At 40.1% G+C, this 14,646-nt stretch overlaps 2 protein-coding genes across 2 annotated transcripts in view; one reads left to right on the plus strand and one right to left on the minus strand.

Moving 5' to 3' along the window:
• The window catches only part of LOC115376661 (programmed cell death 1 ligand 1-like), a 104,095-nt gene extending 99,702 nt beyond the window's left edge, over positions 1-4,393 (plus strand). Inside the window, exon 5 of the mRNA XM_030076397.1 lies at positions 4,158-4,393. Within this exon, the coding sequence (XP_029932257.1) occupies positions 4,158-4,348 (191 nt within the window). The 3' untranslated portion in view covers positions 4,349-4,393. The remainder of the gene's footprint in view (positions 1-4,157) is intronic.
• LOC115376648 (uncharacterized) overlaps positions 1-8,725 on the minus strand; it is a 44,538-nt gene extending 35,813 nt beyond the window's left edge. Inside the window, exon 1 of the mRNA XM_030076368.1 lies at positions 8,713-8,725. The gene's annotated coding sequence lies outside the window, so the exon portion shown is untranslated. The remainder of the gene's footprint in view (positions 1-8,712) is intronic.
• Between the last annotated feature and the right edge of the window lie 5,921 nt (positions 8,726-14,646).

The following is a 14,646-nucleotide window of genomic DNA, read 5'->3' on the forward strand; positions in this document are numbered from 1 at the left end:
AATAACAACGTGGAGAAAGGAACGAAAGAAACAAAACACTTCAGGGTCTGTAAACGTGAGATGTCTAAGTAATTTCTGATTTTGTGATTTCTGAGTTTTAAACAGTAGTTAAATGTGATTTAAATCTTTTTTAAAAATAAAAGTTTATGTATAAAGATTATGTTGTAGGTTTTTTTTTTATTTACTAAGAAGGTATAAGATTAACAACTGTGGCATTTTTCCATCGTACATAAATCAAAGATATAGGGGAAAAAAGGCAAGGAAATATAAAATCAATGTAAGTGCAGAATCCCAAAGTACTTCAGTAAAAGGCGAGAGCAGATTGAATAAAATAAACAGCAGAATAGGTAGGCTACACTGAAAAGAAAATGAAAAATTAAATAAATAAATAAATTAATTAATTAATATAATAAGAGAATATAGATTTCATTGCCTTTACGGTTAAGAACCTCCTTTACTTCCTCATATGCTTGTATAGACAGAGAATGTCTAATATGGGGAGAAGTGCCACTCTCGTCTGACTTCCGGGTCTCGGAAACACGCCTCTGTCCATGTGAGCGCGCTTTTTTTTTTTTTTTTTTTTTTTTTTTGCAAATTCATGAAACGCTGTGTATTTAAAAATCAGCAGTGAAACGCATTATGTACATTACGGTGGCTTTTATACATACATGCATACATGTATTTATGTATGTATGTATGTAATTGAGCCTACAGTGCATCAGAATGTTTGACAGTAAACAGTACTGTAAACAAACACTTGCAAACTCTTGGTAAATAAATCTAAATAAAAATGAATTTTGCTCTCGTGAACAATTAGAGTCAATGCAAGAATGGCATTTTTAAACATCAGTTTTTCACTTATGGAGCAAATCAATCATTGTTAAAAACAAATGATCAACATCTCCATGCTGTCTAGATGCAATATGTGTATTTTTAGATAGAGCCTTGTCCTTTATGCCAGAAACTGAGTTCAAGCCTCAACTGATGCCGGTGCAACCTCCTCATTTTGCATTTTTTTCACAAAATAGGTTTTTCCAGTTATTAGGCTACTTTGTTTTTGTCAACACCGTCAACGTAATGTTTTTTTTTTTTATTTGAAAAACATATTTTTGTATTAAAGAGACTATTACTTTAATAACTCAACAGCACCAAAGAAACATATTGTAAGCATATTTATTTAAAACCAATATAACTGCCTCTGACGGTGGTGACACTAATCTGACGGTGGTGACAGTGGCCTCATTACAACATACATTTCCAAAATTTATACCACTCAAGTCAATGGCTTCTTGCTTAACAACTTTATTTAACTATTTGGTACAAAAAATAACAAATCTGAGCACTGATATAACCAAATTCCCAAGAATCAGTGATATATATATACATATTAGTGTTGCAAAGGGGTGGAAAGTTTCCGGTAAATTTCACGGAAAGTTTCTGAAAATTCCCGTGGGAATTTCTGCTCTGGAACATTGGAAATTTTCAGAAGGTTTTTTCTGTCACTTTTTTTCCATTTTTTCCCAAAATTCCCGGGAAAATTTGGCTCGGGAATTTGGGGAATTTTCTTTTTTTTTTCTTGTCATCAATTTGAATGAGGTTTTTTAAAAAGTTTCCATGAAAATTTAAGCTTTTAAGAAATTAAGAAATTTCATTTTTGTTGTTGTTAACTTAAGGTGAATGTGGCAAAAATAAACAATAATCAATAAAATGAATGTCAACATCAATATCACCATTTTGTAAATGGAAACCTTAATATCCTGAACTCAGGACTCACCTCTAACCCAAAGGCCACAATGCCAGCATACTGTAAAATCATCATCCCCATACCCAAGTGTGTGAAATAAAACTTAAATATAAAACTTATAAACAGTCAACTTTGCATTTTGGTGGAAACAAATATGTTGCATGATTCAATGCAAATTCAACTGTACATATGCAAATAATTTCGAGCACATTTGATCATCATCAATCAGTAGCCTATACTCCACTAGGCTACAGCACTTCCACTGAGACAGGCGATCATCATATCAGCATCACGATTCAATTTCCTGCATTTCTATGCATTTTAATGGGTAGTTTGAACCACTTCATATGCACACCTTAAAAATAGTACTGCACACAGTCCTATGCCTGAATTAATAGCCTAAACCTCTTACTAACGCTGTATAACTGCTGGTCATTGCATTAATATCCTACAAAAGAACAGACATAGGATTATTATAAAGAGAAAATTCGTTGCACGTGGGTGATACCATTAATATCTTAATGTAGGATATTTACATAAAACGCCCCGATGGATCAGGTTAATTTCATTTGAACAACAGATTTCCCGATCATTTATATGGGCTATGCAAACTTCAATTCATATGATAAAAATTAATCCACGGACCACCAAAGTAACTTTTGACTGTTTAATTAAATCAACTTAAAATTACTGTGGTACGGTTGGAGGGGGTGTGCTCCAGTACCGTACGGGTGGTCATGCACGAGCACATGCACGGTCATGCACGCAGCGCGCAAACGTGGATACGACGTAAATCATGCCGTCCTCCTGCTTCCGCAAATTTATTTATTGCGCACAGTGCGATTAACTGCGAATTGCGGCATTACACGATCAATAATCAGCTGATAATAATAATCAACCAGATCTGGCAGACCTGACCGGGTGGCCACACACTCCGTGCGGTGCTGGCCGGCACCGAGCAGGCACCGCTCCCCCAAAATTTCACAATGTTTCCAGCCAGGGGAGCTGTGCTCCCCTTTGCTCCCCCTTATTTCGTACACTGGTTATGCCAATATTCACGACAGTTTGACTCAGCTGGGGAAAATTCCTGAAAATTCCCTGGAAATTCATTATAATGTAACATGTTTGCATGCATATCTGCTTATAACAAACCAAAATGTTTATTATGTATATATGTATATGACCGAGTGAATGCAGTGAATATAAATTCCCGAAAATGTGTGTGTATTTGTGTGTGTATACACACACACACACACACACACATATGTATATGTGTGTGTGTGTTCAAAACTCATCGTTTGTAGTTTTTTATACATATTATGATGTACTCCTTTCATGTGGTAAATATATTATCCAATGAAATTATTACTTTTTGTTGTTTTAATCAAGTTGAAATGATTATCTCCTTTCTGAGGACAACTGGTCAATCCCACAATGTGTAAAACCAATACAGCAAACACTAGAAATTACTGTTGACTATAACTAGTACCAGTTGCCCACCGTTACAATCTGTGTTGTTAACTTTTCTGTTCTGGGTTTGTTTTTCCATCCTCCTTTAGACCTGAACCTGAAAGCTCGACCTGGAGACGATGTCACCCTGAGCTGTCAGGCTCCTGATGTCAACATCACAGCAGCAGAGTGGAGCAGAACTGACCTGAAGATAGAATGTATCTTCCTTTACCGAGACGGACACATTGACTCAGACCGTCAGCCTCAGTGTTTTAAGAACCGGGTGGAGCTGAAAGACAGAGAGATGAAGAACGGTGACCTGTCTGTGATTCTGAAGAACGTGAAGGAGGAGGACAGAGGAACATACGAGTGTCGCTTTAAAGCTGCTGGAGCCAAACGCAGGAAGAGAGCCATTATTGATGGTGCTCCCATCAGCATCATCCAGCTGGAGGTTGCAGGTGAGTTTAACTGGGACAGGATGACATCTGACCTGAGGTCTGTTTTATTTCATGTTGGAGGTGGATTCTGAACAGACACAGGACAGAAATATGAGAGCTTGACTTTATACTTTGATCATGATTTCATAGCACTACAGTAGATAATGACTGATGTGAGCAGCAGGAATCATTTATTCTGTTTCCTTCCTTATTGTTAAATCTATATTTTTAAATGTATAAAGTGAGGTCCATTTTTCAAAAGGCCTTGTCCCAGCTGTCCCACAAGTGAAGCCCTTCACAGATGGACATGTTGTCTTGAACATGTGTCCTAACCCTTGTTGGTACCAAACATGTTCCCCTCAGTTCAGTCAGTGAGAGTCAGGAGAGAAAACTGACATGTTTCCAGACAAACTCCCACATGAGTCTGATGAGGAGGACATGCAGCCTTTTCCTCTGACCCTCATCTGGTTACTCACCAACCTGACTCTGTCTCTGTCTTTTTCTTTGATTTTGTTTTTTAGTTTCAGACGCTTCAGATGGAGACAAAATGAGTCAAGACTCTGTGAATGACCTTGGTGAACCTGCTGGGCGTGGTCATCCTGCAGTGGCTGTAGTTCCTGTACTGGCTGTGCTTATTGTGGTTCTTTCTGCTGTGGCTGCTGTGATGCACAGAAAACAAAAAGCAAGTAGCCCTTACCAAAAAGAAGTAAACTTCTAGTTTACCTTTCCAAGTATACTTAAGTGGAGTTTGAGTATACTTTATCAAGTATACTTTCCTTACCAAGTATACTTGTATTTATGTACTAGTAGTGTACTTACATATGTACTAGTTAGTATACTTACAAAGTATACTTATACTAAAAGTACCCTGATTTGGCCCATTTTTGAGTATACTCGGGTAAACTTCAAGGTTACTTTACTTATATATAAGTATACTTAAATTATACTATTTCCTGTACTACTGAATGAAAATGTTGCAGGGTTTGGGCGCCAACCCTGTGAGAGCAAATGTGACAAATAGGCATGGCATTCAAAACTTGGGTCAATCTTTGGGTAACCACTTTACTGTTGGTGACTGCTTTTGGTCATATCGATGTTTTTTGATTGATGGAGATCTAACAATGCAGCACGCTTGAATGAAATAAAATCTTTAGATGCTGTTTACCACTCAGCCTTAAGATTCATTACTGGTGACAGTTATTTTGTCCATCATTGTGTCCTGTATGATAAACTTGGCTGGACTTCCCTGTCTGTCAGATGGAACAGGCATTGGCTTGTTTTCATTTATAAAACCCTCATTGGAAGGCTTCCTCATTATCTGAGCTCTCTATTGAGGTGGTCCAGTAGGAATTACTCCACACGCTCTTCCAATTTTTTCTTGCTCCAAGTACCGCGCCTACGTACTGAACTTGGAAAAACTGCTTTTAGCTTCTGTGCAGCTCACAGCTGGAACACGTTGCAATGTGACTTGAAGCTTGAAACAATTATACACCTCAACCAGTTCAAATCTCTGATACTCATAATTGTAACTGCTTTTAATTTTGTTCCTGTTTTATTCTGTTTTTATTCCCAGTTTTTTCTGTTTTAACCCCTGTTTTATTTTGTTTTAATCCCTGTTTTATTCTGTTTTAATCCCTGTTTTATTCTGTTTTAGTCCCTGTTTTATTCTGTTTTTGTTATTGTATTGTAATTCCGTGTTGTTTTTATGGTTGTTGTACATTCGGCATCATTGTAAATGAGGGCTTGCTCTCAATGATTCTCCGAATCCAAATAAAGGTTGAATGAATGAATGAAAAAAGAAGACTGGTAATGTTTGTGCAATCTGGCCAAATATGGTCCCGAAAGATGTCCCTTACCAAAAAGTAGTATACTCAAGTATACTTATAAGTATACTTTTTATGAACCAAGTATACTTTCTGTGAACTAATACTTAGGTAAGTATACTTTTCAGATTACTTTGAATGTACTATCAGGAATATACTTAACAAAAGTATAGCCTACTTAGTTTATACTGACGAGTACACAGACAAAGTTTAAGTATAATCCAAGTATAACATACTTGATATACTTTAAGTATATTATCCAATAGTAGTTAAAACTTAGTACAAGTATATAAAAATGTTGTACCTGCTTGCAACATGGAGTGTTATTTTACTGTATTAGCTGGCTTGTTGTATAGCTATTTTACACATTGGCTGCTTTGCCATAACACATACACTGTGAGTGAACCTGAAGTGTACTGCTTATACTTGACTACATTTACACTTAAATACTACTATATTTATGTATATACTGTTTATAGGTTCAAGGTTGCCAGTTTCCACACACAAGGTTTGGAAGGGATCAACGTCATCAAAACACTTGATGACGTTGATCATTTGTATGTTGCCGAATGTATATGAACGTGACTACAATATGATGATTCATGTGCAGTGTGTATTTTCTTTTCTTTTCTTTTTTTTTTTTTTTAATTGTAAAGCACTTTGGCACAGTGTTGTTGTTTTTAAATGTGTTTTATAAAGAAAGATGGATGGTACTTTAAGTATGAGTTGAATTCTGATTTGAGCATTGTGTACTTGTGTGTGGCAACTGGCAACCTTGAACCTATAAACAGTATATACATAAATATAGTAGTATTTAAGTGTAAATGTAGTCAAGTATAAGCAGTACACTACAGGTTCACTCACAGTGTATGTGTTATGGCAAAGCAGCCAATGTGTAAAATAGCTATACAACAAGCCAGCTAATACAGTAAAATAACACTCCATGTTGCAAGCAGGTACAACATTTTTATATACTTGTACTAAGTTTTAACTACTATTGGATATTATACTTAAAGTATAGCAAGTATGATATACTTGGATTATACTTAAACTTTGTCTGTGTACTCGTCAGTATAAACTAAGTATACTTTTGTTAAGTATATTCCTGATAGTACATTCAAAGTAATCTGAAAAGTATACTTACCTAAGTATTAGTTCACAGAGAGTATACTTAGTTCATAAAAAGTATACTTATAAGTATACTTGAGTATACTACTTTTTGGTAAGGGAGAGAACGAAGACAGGAGAAGGGTGAGGTTGTATGAGCTCCTCAGAAAGCTGAGGAGTTTGTTGTGGCTCTTTATTAAGTTGCTCCCTCAGCTGTGACTAAAGCCTGTGTGTGTTAGTGAAGAGACATGCTGAGTCATGATGTGATGGTGATGACTTGTGACTCTGTGTTCATCTAAACTTCCAGCTGCAGCGTCTCTGCTTTGAACAGACTTTATTGACACTGTCTACCTGGACAGGTGTGAGCTGATCAGGTGATACTTTAGGTTTGAAATCTGTCCTCACTCCCTCTCTTCTTCTGGGTTTAAGTTCAACAGTGGTAAAGAACGAGGCAGATTCATCACATGTGTGTGTGTAAGCTGTTCTCACTGTATTTGTACGTGCTTGTTAAGTCTGTAGTGATGGAGGCTGGGATTCTTCCTGTGTCTGATGTTTTTCTTGACTTTGCTGTTAATTCATTTATAATGTAAAACACTTTGTCATTTAAATTTTCTCAGATTCTTTATGATTCATGTATCATTTATTCTGTAAAGCACTCAGCAGTTCGCTGCAATGCACTTGTTGAACAGACCTCAGGGTTTGGAGGAGAGTGTGTGTGTGTGTGTGTGTGTGTGTGTGTGTTTTGTTGTTAGAGACAGGGTTAAGGTTAAGAGCTGAGCCTGTGTGTGAGAGGTAAACAGGTGTGAACAGGAGCAGAGTCAGCTGCATCTCATGGCAGAGGTCTGGGGCTGCACAGTGGATTGTGTGTGTGTGTGTGTGTGTGTGTGTGTTTTGTTGTTGTTGTTGTTTCACACAGAGACAGCTCAGCCTGTGTGTGTGTGTTGGAGCTGCTGCTGAGCAGAGCTCACTTTCCTCAGCTTCATCAGGAAGTGAGACGGCAGAGAGCAGAGAGACACTGTGACACAAACGAGTGGAGGAGAGCAAAGCCACTCCAAAGAAAATGTTCCTTCACTGTCCGAGTTTACAAAGACATTTAAAAGACCTCACACACACACCTAGGAGCTGGACTTTAGGTGGTTACAGGTTGGCATCAGACTGTCTCTCTCTCTCTCTCTCTGTACCATGTGATTTCCAAGAAAAGGCAACTGCTGCTCTCAGTCACGTAGGCCTGTCAGTCATGTGACGTGTGTGTGTGTGTGTGTGTGGGTGGGTGGAGACTCACAGCCACAGGGCAGGTTTGTGTTTGCAGTCAGTTGATAAGGGGGTTTTGAATTTCAAATGTAAGCAAAAAGGCAAAAGTCCCTTCTGTGTTTTCTGTTCCACACACTTCATTCTGATAGGAGCTGAAGTTTTATTTTATGTAGATTATATCTGTCAGATCAAAGATGTGTAATGAGAGGATACTCGTAGTTTTTTTTTTTTATCCTTTGAAAAACTACAGTTCTACCCTGTAACTTTGCCCCAGGCTCTAAACAGGCTCAGACTGTCTGCAGTGACTTTGAATGTTAAACTGTGGCTGCTGAGCTGAGACAGGAGACGCTCGCTGTCCTCTCCTCAGAGACTCCAGCTCTTCTTCTGGGGAAACTGGGAGGAGACACACTGAGACACACAGAGGGAGCTGGTGCTTTCCTTTCTTTGAAAATGCCTGATGATTTTCACTGAAATGAAACAGAAACGGTTAGGGAATTCACTGTGTTGAGGCTACACTCAGTTTGATATCTCTGTTCAGCTGCAGGCGGTTTCTCATCAACAGGAAGTGTTTAAACAGAGCAGCAGCCCCTCCCCCACTCGAAACTGCAGGAAGGAAACTCAGTCAAACTGCGCAACAGAAAGTTTCTGTTACTCAAAGCATAAAAAAAACAGCCCTTCAGTGTTTCAGCCCAAACCCCAGAGTTTATTAAATTCCTCCAAAGGTTTTGATCAGCTTTAACTCAGAGAGCAGCACATACAAAGTGTTCCTCCAAAGTAAAAGCCCCCTGCCTTGTGTCTCTGTTGAAGCTGTTGTGGGCTGACACAGACGAGACTGAGCCACATGCAGTCGGCTCGCTGTGAGGAGGAACCCAACCCTAACCCTAACCCTGGAGACAAGGACATGGGAGACAACATGAAACCTGTGTGGAGTTTATGGGAGAGTTGTAACTAAACGTCACTTTGCTCTACATTTTAGTGTGAACGCCACCCGCTGTTTTCTGACTAAATGAAGAAGTGTGTAAGCGTCCCCTCCCCCACCATCTGGCCTGTCAGCAGGCAGAAACAATGAACCATGGAAATGAGACACCAGGGGGTTTTTCAGCAGCTCGTTTTGACTTCAGTTGCTGAAGCAACGAGCAACGAGGCCTCAAAGCTTCAAAACAGAGGCTTTTTAAATGGAGCCACGCTGCTGCTGTGGGAATGACACCTGACTGGACTGTGACCTCACCTGACTGGACTGTGACCTCACCTGACTGGACGGTGACCTCACCTGACTGGACTGGGACCTCACCTGGCTGGACTGTGACCTCACCTGGCTGGACTGTGACCTCACCTGACTGGACGGTGACCTCACCTGACTGGACGTTATCAGTCCAAACCCCCCACAGGTTTGGGTCAGCAGGTCCCTGCTGCGCCTCCTAGTGGCTCAGAGGCTGTTAGCATCTGTTCCTGTCATCAGTCTGTCTCAACCAATCAGACGGGACCCTGGAGCCAGACGTGCCGTGTGATTGGACCGATCACACGGACCTTCACTCCAGAGACCCGCGATCCAGTCCCGACTGAAACAAGAACCGTGTTCGTTTGGAGTCAGAAAACTCTGCTTTCAGTTTGCTGACCTCAGCCATCACCTTTTCCTGAACTTCACCAGGATCCTTGTGTGTGTGTGTGTGCATGTGTGTGTGTGTGTGTGTGTGTGTGTGTGTGTGTGTGTGTGTGTGTTCATTCAGAGGTGTCAAACAGCAGTTGACAGCAATCCAAAAATTTGCTAAAAAGAAAATTAGTAAAATATTGTCAAAATGCTTCAGGGGGTTTTGGAGGACAGCGGCTGGTGGCTGAAGACTGTAAACTCTTGGTGTTTACACTAAACAGTTTCACATCAGTATTATTATTACTGCAAACAACCATTATTATTATTATTTCTTTTTTCTCGTGTGTACCCTCAGCCACCAGACGCTGTTTCCTGATATCACACAGCAATACAACGTCTGTGTGTCCTTGTGACTTTATGTCTGTAAATTTAGCAAAAAAAAAAAAAAAGCACCAGGAATGTGGTCTGAATCATCTGCTGTGTGTGTTCTTACAATTATAGTGTGTGTGTGTGTGTGCGTGTGTGTATGAGGTCAGATGAGGACTGTTTCCAGATGGCAGTCAGCATCACCACGTAGTCATGATGTCTGTTCAAAGAGCCGTGGTCTTCCTGCCTCGTGTTGCTTCAGAGGTTCTTCCTCTGGGAACATGAACATTCATGTGGAACCACGACCTCAGAAACATTCTCCCCCTGTAGATGTGTTGGTGTGTGTTTCTGCCGTCAGCTTCTATGTGAGGATTGTTCCTCATAATGTAGAAGCAGAAGTCAAGTTTCGTGTACTTTGGGCGGTAGTGCGAAGAGGAAATTGGACAAATAAAACCCTAATACACTGTAGTCCACTGTAATGATGTCGTTGTATATATAATGCTCATAATAGTGACCTTCTTCTTGTAAAACAACTTCCTCATGTTATCTGGACGAGAGGCGGAGACATGCTGCCCCCTGCTGTCTCTGATCGGTTTATTGATCTGTGATTGGAAGCCGGATCAATACAGCAGCACTTCAACATGATCCTGCTGATCAAAACCACCACATACTGAAAAAAAACCCCCGACATGAACCACATAGTCCGGTCATTTTAGGCCAAAATTGGGGTCAACCTTGGAAAAACTGCAAGAGAAGCAAACTCAACTGATTTTGTATCCTCAGTTTGTCCTGAGTGAGGGGACATTTAAAGACATTTAAACAGTGAATTAGGGTTGCTATATATGTAGTAACCTTTTAATTCAAGGTTACTATATATATAGTAACCTTTTAATTCACTGTTTAAATATCTGTTCTGGCATTTATTCCTTATATTCCTTATTAGCGCATATCAAATCAGATAATGTGTGATATGCATGTGTAAACAGAATAATTCAAAGAACTTGTAACTGACTTTTTTTCTTGTCTTTGTGTGTGTAATCAACTTGTGAATTGTTATAGTGATATCTGAAAGTAAAATGTTGAACCTTGTTTTTTGGTATTTTATGGTCATAAATAGGTGATTTTCAAAACTTTCCACCAGTGGGATTCCTTGGGACTTTTTCCCCCTCACTCAGGACAAACTGAGGATACGACATCAGTTGAGTTTGCTTCTCTTGCTTCTCTTGTCCTAGGGTTTTTTGTTGTTGTTGTTGTTGTTGTTGTTTTGGACTAACAATATGTTGCTCAGAATGAACAAAAAGAACGAGTGAACGAACAGGAAGAAGGAAGACAGACTTTGGAGTGCAGCCCATAGCCCAGCGCTGAGTCACCTTGTTTTTCTAGACTCCTGGTCAGGACTCAGTGTTGTGTCTGTGTCACCACAGGGCAGGGAGGAGGATGCTGGGAGGTTTAGGTTTCAGTGGAGGGAGTGGCTGATGAAGCTGCCTTTACACAAGGATTTGTCAATAGGATCAATACATTGACGAAAGCTGCAATTGCAGTTTTCATATATTAAATAAATAAATGGTTTTGAAAATGTACAATAATATACAAAATATATACAAAAATATACATGCTGGTTGTAGGTTATGTAGATAACCACTGTGCGATCCTTATGACTCTTCACCATTATTAATGTCTTTTTCTATAACACACAGTGAACAGGCTGCAGGGCCTGTTTCTCTTTGTGCTGGAGTGAATGTCAGTGCTCAGAGGAAAAACATGAAGCCAAACCTGCTGGTACATGTCTCGCCTAAAGCCTCAGAGGAGCCACACCTGGCATTTATCTGTGTATATGAAAACATGATTATTATGGCAGGTCTAATGAGAGGTTTGATGTGTGGAAGGATTTTTCAGCTTCATTGGGATTAAACTGGGATGGAGATGTGGATTTGAGCTCCTGTACATTCTCATTTTAGGTGACCTTGTGTGTGAGTGTGTGTTTGTGCTCTGTAGCAGCGTCTGCATGAGCTGACTCCGAGGGCAGACTTTGTTTTCCATGAGATAAAACTGATAATACTGACATTTGAAAACTGCAGCCAAACGAGTTCAGCCACACCTGCCGCGTCTTTAACGGTTGAGATCATAACTTTGCTGCTCTCACTTCAGCAAACTTGGCCTCGGTTCAAAAATTCTGCTTAGACACCAGCAGGGAATGTTTTTACTGGCCTTTTGCCTGTCTACCTGTAACCACATGTGCATTTTCAGATTCTTTCAGTTGTGGGATCCACATTGTCGTCATCTCTACCTCCAAACCATAGCAGAAGTTTTCTTTTGAAAATGTGTTCATGCCTTTTCATTGGATTCACACACGTTTCACTTTGCACCTGCATCACTGCCCTTTCCACCAATCACCAATCAATCAGGATGCACCTACAGAAAAGGGGCCTACAAATTGCATTCTGTATTTTTTTCAACTCCTTTGAGTTTTTCTGTGTAATACTGTATGTGAATTACAGTATTTCAGTTTTTGCCACCAATACAGTAAAATGTCACTTCAATGTCTTTCTGAGTTTGGATGCAGTTCTTTACTGTAAGTTCACATTTGAATGTGTAGCTCACAGGAGAACCTTGTTCAAACTGACAGCTGTATTTTGTATTCTGCTGTCAGCTGTGTTACAGGACAGTAGAGCTGACTGAAGGAATCTACTCATTTGGGCAGAAGTTGAGTTGTTTGAGGGAAATATTGGCCTTTCCTACTTGTTTTACAATATATAACTATATAAATTGAAAAAAAAAATGACTGCAATACACACAGGAGAAAGGAAAGTGGAACCTGCTCAGACTGAAAAGGGTGTGTTGCATTTTGGTGTTGAGTATGAAGTGAGTGAGTGGCTGGATTAGTTGTGTTGGGCGGTGACAAAATGTGCTTTTGCTGCATGTTTGAAATGTTTTGTCATGGTAAGAGCCTTTTGCAAACAAAATGTGTTATTTTGGGCAGAGCGCCTCTCATTAGGCCGATGGATTTACTGTTTTGTTACCAGGGTTTCTGAGTTGACAGAGGAGGTAAAGCAATTGGAAAAAACTGCAATTAAAGTGCTGTTATTTTCACATCACAGTATTTTCAGATTTCAAAAACAAAACTGGGAAACCTGATCAATAATTATGATGTGCAGCTCATATCACTGAGGACTGTCCAAGTGGCAGATTCAGCATCAGACACTAGAGAAATACTTGCACCTGGACCTTTGATGCTCCTGCATTTAAGGAGACAGGGAGAGTCGCCTCGATTCATAAATGAAAAGACAAGATAAGGAAGGATTATGGTTCTGATTATTATTGATGCCTGGTGCCTTATATTGTACCTGCTGAGAAAAGTCAACTAAAAAGGAAACTTAAAGGTGTGTGACAGAAACTGGTTGAACCTGCCAAAGGGTTTACATGATCAACATCATAACAGGATATGACTTGTTAAATATACAAAGCTTTCAGGCTTCCTGGAACACCCAGACATTTACAGGCTCCTTTTCTTGGCATGGAAAATACTGGAAAATTCAAACCCAAAAATGTCCTAAAAATATTAGTGAGTTCCTATAAAAGTCCAAAGTTGAGTTGGCATCACACTTGAACACACAAATTTATTCAAATGATAAGAGTCTCACTGGTACAAATTTTCACCTTTTTGATTTGATCGAGAACTATATACTATATACTATATATATATAGTATATATATATATATATATATAACTATATAACTTTATTCGGAATCACAGAGAGAACCACAGAGACTTAAGGCTGATGGAAATTGCAGAATCAGCCTGACCAAAACAATCACCTTATCCACAATTCGGCGCCCCAGCGACCTTGGAAGGCCGCTATCTTCAGTTTCTCCTGGATGTTTATGCAGACAGCATAAGTTCCCTCCACCCGGGATCTTCAACTCTGTGCAGGACTCTCGAGGCCGTCTCCCGGGCAACGGCCGGGGGTGTCATCTTATCAGACGGCAGAGACAATGTGTAGTCTGTATGGGGAAGATGGTCCTGGACTTATGCACACACATACACAAGGATACATATGCACGCATTCCTTGAAATTCAACGCCTCGTTGGCCCCCCACCCCCTCTCCCTCCCGTTTTCAGTGCAGTTTGTGGGTGCGGAGCACCATAGTGGCTGCATACGGCCCTCGTCTGTGCTGGACAACTCCCCCTTCCCAAATCCCTCCCCCCTTCCACATGTGCAATGTCTTGAGTCATGTTGTTTTATTATGTGCTCATTGTGCTGGGGTGTGTTCTTTTTGCTAATGCCATGTTGTGCTCCCCTTGGAGCCCAGTTTGACATTTGACCTTTTTTTCCCCCCTCTCCTTCCCTAATGTCCTCCTTTCTCATCTAATGGAAGGGGCGCCGCGCACGGTGGCTGACCCGAAGTTCTCCTGATCCTGTAACCCTGTATTTGTCATGTCTGTTTGGTGTCTCTTGGACGGGATGTAACTTAAATTGGAATTTCCCCTTGTGGGATTAATAAAGTGTACTTACTTACTTACTTACTTACTTAACTGACAAACATGTTCAGAAATCCTCCAAAATCCCACATCAGGACACCGAGACCTTGAGGAACTCCACAGGAAAAGTCCATGCTGTGATTTGTGTGGAAAACTTTTGATGTTTGGAGATTTCTGTGAGAAATGCATTTTGATTGGATGTTGAGCATTGTGTTTTGTAAATGTGTCAGAAACTGGCCCTCACTGTCAGTCCAGCTGGAGAAGCAGAGCTCCTCTGAACAGCCTCGCTCTCTAGTTTGTGTCTGTAAAGTTTGATGAGGTTGTGATTCTCCTAGAGGTCACTAGAGGTCATTTTCTCCAGCGACGTCCAGCTTGACAAAAGTCTCTGCCTGCAGTGAAAT

This window comes from Myripristis murdjan, chromosome 18 (assembly GCF_902150065.1).
Source record: "Myripristis murdjan chromosome 18, fMyrMur1.1, whole genome shotgun sequence".
Taxonomy (NCBI): domain Eukaryota; kingdom Metazoa; phylum Chordata; class Actinopteri; order Holocentriformes; family Holocentridae; genus Myripristis; species Myripristis murdjan.